Source organism: Copadichromis virginalis, linkage group LG16 (genome assembly GCF_057382275.1).
Source record: "Copadichromis virginalis isolate Kocher_CV1m ecotype Utaka linkage group LG16, C_Virginalis_male_GT1.1, whole genome shotgun sequence".
Classification (NCBI taxonomy): Eukaryota; Metazoa; Chordata; class Actinopteri; order Cichliformes; family Cichlidae; genus Copadichromis; species Copadichromis virginalis.
In genome coordinates this window covers 34,704,760-34,715,829 of record NC_140633.1, presented here as the reverse complement: position 1 = coordinate 34,715,829, position 11,070 = coordinate 34,704,760, and the positions used below count along the sequence as shown (strand labels likewise).

The 11,070-nt window shown below is 40.8% G+C and overlaps 1 protein-coding gene across 1 annotated transcript; it reads left to right on the top strand.

Annotated features, from left to right (window-relative positions):
• The first annotated feature begins 219 nt into the window (after positions 1–219).
• slc40a1 (solute carrier family 40 member 1) lies at positions 220–10,384 on the top strand. Its single transcript, XM_085434544.1, has 8 exons — positions 220–610; positions 719–786; positions 1,069–1,228; positions 1,617–1,732; positions 6,834–6,960; positions 7,321–7,566; positions 7,664–8,299; positions 9,080–10,384. The coding sequence occupies exons 1-8, from the start codon at positions 577–579 to the stop codon at positions 9,394–9,396; spliced, it is 1,704 nt and encodes a 567-aa protein (XP_085290670.1). The 5' UTR covers positions 220–576; the 3' UTR covers positions 9,397–10,384.
• The last annotated feature ends 686 nt before the right edge of the window (positions 10,385–11,070 follow it).

Below are 11,070 nucleotides of genomic sequence, written 5' to 3'. Positions count from 1 at the left end.
GTAAATAATCATGCATGTTGCTAGGAGGTAAACAAGTGGAGGAGGGGAGCATTTAAAACCGAAGGTTTAACTGTAACAAGGTAACAATGACACCATTTTCTGCTCCTATAGTGCATTTTTTTCTTCTTCTTCTTTTTTTTTTCTTTAAGTAGGCAGGACCGCGTCTGTTTTTGACACAGGGGTAAAGAAAGGGCAGTCACGTGACCGCGCGGGGTATATTCGAGGCGGGTCGTAAACAGAGCAGCAGCAGCTGCGGAGAGCAGAGCCGAGCAGACAGTCCACAGGAGCCCAGCTGACAGGAGCTCGTCTCCCGGTTTCGTGTCCCTGCGACCCACCCGGCCTTTCGGGCTATAAAATCATTTCTTTCCAACTTCAGCTACAGTGATAGCTAAGTTTGGAGAGGAGAAAAAGGGAGAAACGCCGTGTCTTCTTTTGTTTTTTCCGGTTATTGTGTCAGTTAGGTGCAGAGGTAGTCGGAGTCGACCTCCTTTTGCATTACAAAAGGGGATCTAGCAGAAAAGAGAGAATATATATTAGACATATCAAGCCGGTTGTTTCTATCTGAAGAGCTTTAAAATGGATAACTCTGGAACTAAAAAGACGTGCATGGGTGAGTTGTTTTTCTGTTGCAGGAGAAATTACTGAATATTTCCCAGGAGAGGAGCCTGAGTGTCACAGATGGGTATCGAACACCAGCTGTAACATGTTTTCTCCACAGAATCCACCCGAGACTTCTTCACCTCGGCCAAATTTCTCATCTACATGGGCCACGCTCTGTCAACATGGGTGAGCACACACTGTTTATAACCAGCATTGTATTATAACCATGCTCATGTCCATCTAACTGACATCACACAGTAAATGTATGCATGTTCACCTTGATGACTATATTTATTTGTGGCCATCCAGTGTTAAATCAAACCTAATGCGTTATTAGTTTTGTTATTGCTGTTTTATATGTCATTACAACTGTGCAAACTCATTTATTTTTGCACCTGCAGCTAGCCACACAGTGCTCTATATACAAATAGCTTTAAATATCTGAATATCTGAATTTAAATTCCTCAGGGTGACCGGATGTGGAACTTCGCTGTGGCAGTTTTCCTGGTGGAGCTGTACGGGAACAGCCTGCTGCTCACTGCCGTGTATGGGCTGGTGGTGGCTGGCTCGGTGCTCCTGCTGGGAGCCATCATCGGGGACTGGGTGGACAAAAACCCCAGGCTTAAAGGTAAGTTTAATCTGGGTTATGTGTGGCACTTTTTGGCTCAGTTTGGTGGGCTTGAATTGGGTTTATGGCAGTTCTTTTTGCTGGTCAGATGTCACAACACCTCTGACATTTGGCCCATATAAGGGCCAGGACCTGTAGCTTGCCCTGAGTCAACACCGTCAGCCAAGGACAAAGAAAACTGTAAATAGTTACTGCAGTCTGGGATGTAAAACCAGGTGTTTGACTGTGAACATGAATTCCCTTGAACACAGACATTTAACAGTTAAACTGGAAAATAATTACACAGAAGAATTTGGCAAAGACATGAAATGAGCTTCTTTGCACCATAATGAATGTGTTGTGTCTGATCAGATCTCTGTCCCTAATGCCTGTCGTGGTCTTTCCACAGTGGCCCAGACTTCGCTGCTGGTCCAGAACAGTTGTGTCATCGCGTGCGGGGTCCTCCTCATGCTTGTTTTCCAGTTCAAAGACCAGCTCACGGAGCTCTACAATGGATGGATTCTGGTAAGATCCCCTGTCCTGTTTCAACCTGTTTTGGTGGGGATTTGCACTGAAAGCATTTTTACCTCCTTTCTTTAAGCTGAGGTTGAAACGTTCCTACTTTCACTCACTGATGCGAGTTCCCCTGTCAGTGTGATTTATGGAGTGAGCACAGCTTATCCACAGAGGATTGCAACAGCTCCACTAGAATTTTTTAATGTTCATTTGAACTCAAGTTAATCATCTTGAAATCATAAACTTATTATAAGCAAATCGGTGAACAAAATCTGTAGAATTTACACTTGAGTATTTAATGCTTTAGTGGTTTTTTTTAAAGCAGTAGAAAGAGCCTGTTTCTAAAATATTTGTGGGTGTAACCTGTCTTATCAAACGACTATCAGGACACAGCCTGAAGTGGACTCCCACAGATACTTACTGAAGCATCAAAAATAGTAAAAAAAAAATTTAATAGAAAATTTAAAAAGAAAGAGGCCTATCAGATAATTTATTCTAATGCAAACTAAAAGCACCTATTCACTTCAATATATCAAATAATTCAAACACAGTTAACAGCGGAAAAACAGTAAAATGTGAAAGTGAAAATGAGTAATACACATAATTAGTTTGTAGTACACCAATCAATTATTTAGATATTTAAACTTTTTTTCTTTCAAATCTAATCCGATGTACACATGACTGCTGATGAGTACAAATTTCTCTCTAACAGACTGAACTTCTGTTTTTATAATAAATAAGAAATCAATAATTCCTCATTTAAGTTTCCTCTTTCTCTCTGCTCATGATTTCAAGGGAAAGACCCAACAGTTAACACCAAAGCAAGTTAAAATTTCAAGACATAGCAGTATTCATATTTGCAAAACTCTTTCTATTGTCATCAGTTCCTCCTTAAATTAAATAACGCCGCTCTTGAGGCAGTTGGACAAAACATGGCACTTGAACTGAGTTTACATGAAGTTTATTCTGAATAAAATCAGTCAAATCCGAGAAAGGTTCCCATAGTTCAGTGAACCTTGGGAACCTTACATTCATACATTCATACTATGAATATTTTCTAGGCCCTCAGAGTACACAGGAGTGGGCCCGTTTTCACTCTGTTAAATGAGTTTTATCCCAAATTTCTAATCCCTCATAACTTTTATAAGTACCAATGATATTCACATTAAAGTTCTGTTAAAAACTGTACCTGGATCAGGTAGCACTACTCATGTCCGTTAAACCATTGGTGCTCATGTAAGGGAACAAGGTAGGTCTGAAAAATTAATTAAGGCCTTTATTTTACACAACTGAAGTACTTGTAAATTACACCATCACGTAGCAGCTTTTGTCTTCTTCAGGATGTAACTTGAAGAAGCGAAAGCTGATAAGCTTTGGTGATAAGCTGCTACGTGTTTCATAGCAAATCCAGCACCTTGTACTACGAAAGAGTTTATCATACAAAGCTGGTTATCACCTCAGACCTGCACGTTCACATGATCATATGACTCGTCCAGAGAAAGCAATCCCTATGAGTGTCACCTACTCCAGTCAGAGACATTATCACATTATGATCAAATGGTGATCACAAATCTCTAAAAAACATTTTTTTTTAAATATAACAGCAAAACGCAACATTGTTGTTAAAAAGAAACAGTTAATGCAGAAAACCATTATTCTGATCTTTAGTGTACAGAGCAGTAAAATAAAAATTTTAATTACACTTAATTATTTTCTGGCTGAGGCTGAGGGTTTTTTTTCCCTGCTGTGGAGTCTTTACTATTTAAGGGTTTGAGAGTAAAGATTAAATACAAAATCAATATTCAAATGTAGTTTACACATTAGATATGATGTCAGCAATTAAAGTGGAGGTGTCCTGGTTATGATCAAATGTTAACGATTAAAGTAAAATAAAATTGTTGTAGAGTTTTGATTGCCAACAGATAAAAAAAACAAAATGAAATAAAGTTGCGTCAAAAGATCTATATTTATCAGGGAAACACAAAGACATTAAAATGCTCCTATTCTCCTCGTAATGAAATCTTTTAGGAATGGTGATGCTGTTTTCTGAAGATTGGTCAGTAGGAGTTAATTTCATACCTGTTGGTTTTCATCTGAAACTTAACGTGCTCTGGAGCAGGTTACCATGGCACGTTAAGACGTAAATCACCTTCATAGTAAAGGTACAAAAATGAGATTTTTTTCCTTAGATTGTGACACTTGGAGTGGCTGTGAAGTTGACTTATTTTTAGTTTTAACAGAGTTTTTCAGCCCTGAAAATTTCAGATGTATATCTCGTTTGATTATGAAGGTATGAGGGCTCAAAATATTGGAAAAATCCAAAAATTTGAATACAGGTTCAGCAACTCTGAAAACATTCAAAGTGTGCTGGTAAAGATTTGCTTTGGATCAATTAAATAAACTAAGATTGAAATAATTAGCTGATTCTGAAGGAGTCATGTGGAGGATTACTCAGATTTATTTATTTATTAATGCATTGATCCAAGAGTGTCCACATAAACTTCTCTGTAGCTAAATCTGTACCTGACTTCAGTTTTTCTCCCTGAATGCAGATGTGAAGCATTACAGTTAAAAAGTGAAACACTTCCAGGAGAAAGTCAGCAATGACTTTCTCTAAAGTTTGATTTCACTTCAAGACGAATCTTGAATCTTGAGTAAAGGGGGTTAGAAAACAAGTAGATTCTCAAGCCTGCAGTAGATTTAACATACGAGTACATACATACTACAACAGGAAAGCTACTGGGGACCAGGTGTTTCAGTTATTTCTTTTTTACACTTGTTGAGCTATGTGACTAAACAGGAGCTCCTTCACTGATCTCCGCGATCCAGAGATCCAGAACTGCAAACTGTTCAAGTTTCCGTTCATCACAGGAGACGGGTTTGGGTGTCGGGTTGAAACACAGAAGCCCTCCAGCGTTGTTCTTTTGTGTTTGAAGTATCTGTGGGAAAATGGGGCTATTTCTCTAGCGGTCAGAGAGTTCAGAGGGCTGGCTGTTGTCGGAGTGCTGGTGGAGGTGGTGAGAGACTGGTGAAACAGGAGATTTAGTGTCTTGCTGAACGCTGTGCAGTCAGCAGGTTGTTCAAGGCCAGTCACATGACACAGAGAGAAATGTGGCTGGGCCTGCTGAAGCATTTCTGTTTTTTTATTGTTTCTATACTGACCAGAGCAGCTGTGTGAAAATGCATGCACAGACCCACAAACAGAGTCTGCTTCAGAAAAATGTGCAGTTTCTGCTGAAATTTTTAATTTTAACTAATGATATAGATTTTTTTTTCAACAGGAAGTTATTGATTTGACACGTAGTGGGAACGGTTGACATTTGATTTCATTCTTAAAGAGCTAATCAGGTCGGATTTTGAGAGTTAGAAAAAGTTGAGAAACTCATGTTCCCTTTACCCTTGACACCTTCTGTTGAGGGATCTGGTCCATGCTTTGCAGCCAGTTAAAATGACCCACGTAATTTATGTTTAGCCTCATCGTATCTTTAATAATTACTCTGGTGGTGTTTCCCCTTGGTAGACTGCTTAGTGGGTCCGGGTGATGCCCCCCCCCCAGGTTAGTCAGGACTAGCTTCCCTGTCATCAGACTTAGACATTTGGGGTCAGTTGGTGTCTATTCAGTATGTTTTTAGATGATTGAACACTTGCTGGGAAGCTTTTTCTGCCCTTCAGTCAGCTCTAGCCTCTATCTTTTGTTCTCCCGTCTCATATTTCCTACTGCCCCTCCCCCCTTAAACCGTCACAGCAGAAACAAACATGACCATAAATGACTGCAAAATGGAGAGTATAACCCTGTGATAAAATTTCACAAAGGCACAAAAATTAGGCAAGCTAGATAAATAAAAACATGCATATTGAATCTTTTTTAAAAATATATTTATCTGTTCCCTTGGCTAAACTGTGCAGCTGTACTGGAACAGGAATGACTACTTTGGACCCCTCCTCCACCCTAGAAACAACTCCTTTTTAAGTCAAAGGTCAAATCAGTATGGATCAATACAGATCCATCAGTGATGAAACATAAATGTCTCTTCTAATGGGAGATTTTGTCCCAGTATTTTAAATGGGAAACATGGAAAAGGGGACCATAGCCCAGAAAAAAATCGGTGAAATTCAGTGATTTAAAGGGATGACAGGTAAAATAAAGCTTAAGACAGCGCTGTCCAACAGATCGAGAAATTAAGTTAATGGTGTTAATTCTTTCATTGGAAATCCAAAGAGTTGGAGAATCAGTGCTAAAGCTGGCTCTAGCTATCCTCTAAAAAGCAACAGTGGACTCATGTGTACTTTCTCTGACACTCCAACCAAACCCCGTATTGGATTTAGATTCAACCACATGCTAAATAGGCAGATTTTCATAAACCAGAACATGCCACGAGGTACACATCAAGCTTGGGACTGCAGGCTTTTCTTTTTGGGTGTTCCAAAAAAGATGTTAACCTGAACTCGAACCTGAATTCTTGATGGGTTTATGGATGACCTTGTAAATGTTAAACGTTAAATAAAAATCATAATCTAAAATAATAATATATTATTTTAGAATATATAAAATAATCATGCTTTAGTTGAAGGCAGCTGGACTCCTTTTAGGTGTTTCATGTCATCTGAAAGGCTGAGGAGTTGCAGGTGTTTATCTTCTTATAGGGCTGTGATCTTGGAAATTGTCAAGACACGCCCAGACGTGTGAGGACGTTTGTGAGTCATTAAGGTCACAGTGGTGGAGGTGTGAATGGCAGCTCAGTTGCCTAGGAAGGGATCTCAAGATTGTTTTACAGGTAACTGATAGCTGGTGACATAGGCCACCAGTTCGGTTCAAGGATAGCCGCTCCAGTTGAACCTAAATTGTCTCCTTTTTTCCTCTGAGTTTGTTGGTCTTGAGGAGATTGTGTAAATCAACATAACTCAAATATGTGTTCATCGAAAAGGACTGAACTGTGTAGCTTTGTGGCTTAATACTGAGGTTTTTGGACTACAATGGAATTCGATGACATGAGGGAGTTAGATCTATCCGATTCTTAGTTTTTCATGTTTCATGGGAGTATTTGTCATTTTATCACACAAAGTCAGTCCAAATATAAAACTACTGTTACATTTTTTTAATCATTTTCAGACAACTTGCTACATCCTGGTCATCACCATCGCCAACATTGCCAACCTTGCCAGCACGGCCATGTCCATTACCATCCAGAGAGACTGGGTGGTTGTTGTAGCAGGTCAGGACAGCAGCAAGTTGGCAGGTAGGTGTTTGCTATCGACTGGTGGCTTATCTTCAGATGTAGGCCTCATATGATCTGTTATCAGGTCACATGTTCAGCTGGGAGGACTTTGAACCCCGGATGCTGACTCGCTCACATTTCTTTTTCTTTTTTTTTTATGTCACTGCAGTTTTCCATTCATTGTGACAAGCTGCTAGAAAGATTTGGTCACATGGTGCACAACACTTTGAACTGGTTGACCCTTATCAATCCGCTTGTGCTAGTTCTTAGTTTATATTACTGTAAACACGAATTTTAAGACCATAATCAGCTTTTTTATATCAATGTGTTAAATTAGCTGTTAAACTAACTAGCTTCTACTTCCACTCCCTTGTCAAACAGATATGAATGCCACAGTGCGGATTATTGACCAGCTGACCAACATCCTGGCTCCCATGTTAGTGGGCCAGATTATGGCCTTTGGCTCTCATTTCGTTGGCTGTGGCTTCATCTCTGGCTGGAACCTGTGCTCCATGTGTGTGGAGTACGCACTGCTGTGGAAGGTCTACCAGAAGACGCCCGCACTGGCTGTGAAAGCTGGACAGAAGGAGCAGCAGCAGGAGCTCAAACAGCTCAGCCCTACAAAAGGTAAGTGCAGCATTATCTGTTTGTATCGTTGGGGAATAAAACTGACTGTGTTTTAGATTTGGTAATCGAGAACCTCCATTATTCTGCCCTTTGACAGATTTGGAGAATGGCCAGAGTCCCGAGGAGTCATCTCAGCCACTTATGAACGAAACCTCCGTTGTTGCCAAGTCTGACTCTCCCAAACAGCGCAGCTGTTGCTACCAGATGGCTGAACCCGTGCGCACCTTCAAGGCCGGCTGGGTGGCCTACTACAACCAGAACATCTTCTTCGCCGGCCTTTCACTGGCCTTTCTTTACATGACGGTGCTGGGCTTTGACTGCATCACCACAGGCTACGCCTACACACAGGGCCTCAATGGCTCGGTGCTCAGTCTGCTGATGGGAGCCTCGGCCATCTCGGGCATCTGCGGCACCGTCGCCTTCACTTGGGTTCGCAAGAAGTGTGGCCTGATCCGCACTGGCTTCATCTCCGGCATGGCCCAGCTCTCCTGCCTCATACTGTGTGTCATCTCAGTCTTCGCTCCTGGAAGCCCCTTCGACCTCAGCGTCTCACCCTTCCAGGACCTCTACACCCATCTGATTGGAGAGAAGACCCTGCCTGAAGCTGTCCACAGCCTGACCGGTGGAAACATCACTATGCCTACTACTGCCGCACCAACCCAAGAGCTGCCACCTATGCAGTCCTACATGTCTGTTAGTCTGCTGTTTGCTGGCGTAATTGCTGCTAGAGTTGGTGAGTGAAGTAGTTTATTTTTTTTCCCAATCTGGGAATACTTGCTGTATTTTAGATGCGGTGCAGAGATTTACCAAAATGGATTAGTACGCCAGCTATTAGTGGCCAAGTCCAGATGGAGAAGAATACGTCTGAAATCAGGAGTCAGTGGACGTTTGGAGAATTTTAAAGGCTTAAAAAACATTGTTAGTTTTGACTTGCATCTCTCTCTTATTTCGACTGTACTTTTATGCTACACTATTGTATTTCAAGTCGTGCAACAACAGGGTCGGTCATACTGTTGTTTGATAGGTCTTCCAAACAAAATTTCTATAAAAACACCTGCTGGAGATGATCAGTGTAGGGCCAGAAGCAGTTATTAAGTGGACTCCAGGGAAGGTCTCACTGCACATTATAGTCATAACACTGGTAATAAAAAAGGTCCACGCACCCCAAAGTGCTGATGTCCATTTTCTTAGGTGTGTTTATTTTATTCGTTAGGAAATTGGAGTGTTCAGGAACTGCTGCTCATGCTTTATTGGCATGTTCATTTCCTCTGACCAGATAGCAAATTTTCAAAATTATCACTTCCAGACAGGTGACTCAAGCAGCTTGACAAGTTGGACTGTTATATAACTTGTAAGAATGTCCCACAGGACCTCTGCAGTATCTGCAACCTTTGATGCCAGTAATATTGCCTCATTATTCCTAGTAGAGCTACTGTTGAGTACTGAAGCGGTTTTATTATGGATATAAAAAGATTATTAGAGCTGACTGTTGATCTTTGCCTCTGCCCTGCAGGTCTGTGGTCTTTTGACCTGACAGTGACCCAGCTCATCCAGGAGAATGTGATCGAGTCAGAGCGAGGTGTGATCAACGGCGTCCAGAATTCCATGAATTACCTCTTAGACCTTCTGCACTTCATCATGGTGATTCTGGCCCCAAACCCAGAGGCCTTTGGCCTTCTGGTCATCATCTCTGTCTCCTTTGTGGCCATGGGCCATATGATGTACTTTCGGTTTGCCTTCAGGAGCCTGGGCAACCGCCTCTTCCTCTGCTGCTCGCCGGAGCAGAAGGTGGAGGCAGTTGACAATCCTTCACTTCCTACCACCGTCTAATCCCATTAAAGAGACTCTGTCCTGGGTACATACATCTCAAACCTTACACTAGCCCTGCATCTTATTTATCTCACTAACATCTTAGCTTGTAGCTGGCAGAGTGCTAACGTAAAGCGTAGACAACATGCTATCGGTAGCCATTAACCATTAGCAGTAGCAGAGGAGTAGAAAGTGTTAGAAAGTAGTGAAAGTTTAGATAATGCAGGGGTTTCTGTAGCGTTTTCAGTCTGGGAGTCAGATGAGCGCCTCAGCCATACACCTATGGATCCACGCTCCTTAACACATGCATGCGCTGTCCAACAGGGGTCCATCGCTTCTGGGTGCTGTTGGAGAAATCATGGACAGTGCAGTGTAAAATCCTCTCCACCTAACAGCCCGCATGTAGCTGTAAAGATGTCTAAAAGGTGCTTCAGCAAAAAAAGGGCAGAATGAGAGAGAAATCTCATAGAGGAAGCTGAGATCCTGACAGTCAGGACGCCACTCGGGTTGCCTCTCAGTTTGGGTTCGTTGGTGCTGTCGCTGCATCCGCTCACTGTTCTCTCATAGACTTCTTTCTGTGCTGGCTTACATATATATATACACGTGTGTGTGATGAGCAGGTTGTGGATACTTTTTATTTAACCAAACAGAAAACTGGGATCTTGTCTCTTTAATGTGTGGTGTTGAGCATTTAGCTGTGTTTATTCAGGAAATGCAGGCAGTGGTTTTTGTAATGACTGTATCATCAGTATTGTGTTGTGTGCTTGCAGTTGTGCCATATGAAACACAAACATCCTATGCACCCTTATCAATAGCTCGCAGTTACCAAAGTTAAAGTCCATACATGGCTTAAAAGGAAGTGAGGGAAACCAGTTTTGGCTGTCTAAGCATTCCAAATATACACAATATTTTGCATCCAGTGAAAATCTTACTGTATCTGAACCCACTTGTAGATTGTATCTAATCTTTTTTTTCTGGTAGTTTACAATTATATGAAGATGTGTTAGGGCCGTTCTAGGATTGTGGTGAATTTTTGTGGAAAGAAACTCCAAGACTAAAAAGCTGTAAAATCACACTAAAACAAATATGAATATACAAAAACACAAAAGTGCCAGAAAACGGACATCACTTACGAGGAAAAGAGAGAAAAAAAAGTTGTAAATTTATGGGAAATACAATTTTTGAGAAAGTTGTCTAGAAAAAAAGAGGTCATAAATATGTGAAAAAATTACAACTGCATAATAATCTTCTGCATAATCACAAATGCAGAAGAAAAGTCAAGATTTCCTGAGATTAAGTAATAAACTAGAAAGTGCATTTTCTGAAGAAACTGCAGTGTGAATGCTTGAATCTGAATGTATGCACTGAAATGAATTAATTACTGAATTTAAGTTAAAAATCTTGAATGAGATAAAAAAAAAACCCGAATTTAACCTGAAAACAAAGGTGCTGAACTGCTAAAAGCTGAAGGTTACACAGAAGAAGGAGTTGGAAAAAAACTGAAAATGTTTTAAATGTAAATTAGAAAACCCTAAGAAATGAGAAAAGAACATTTAGAGTCAGAAAATTTCTGAATGAATATTAAAAGGTCATATTCTTTGAATCACTGAATGACTCAAATGTGATCCCTCCACTTTGATCCACACAGTTTAAAAAGTTTAAATGCCTGAGCTTTGAAAGATACGGTGTTGGAAA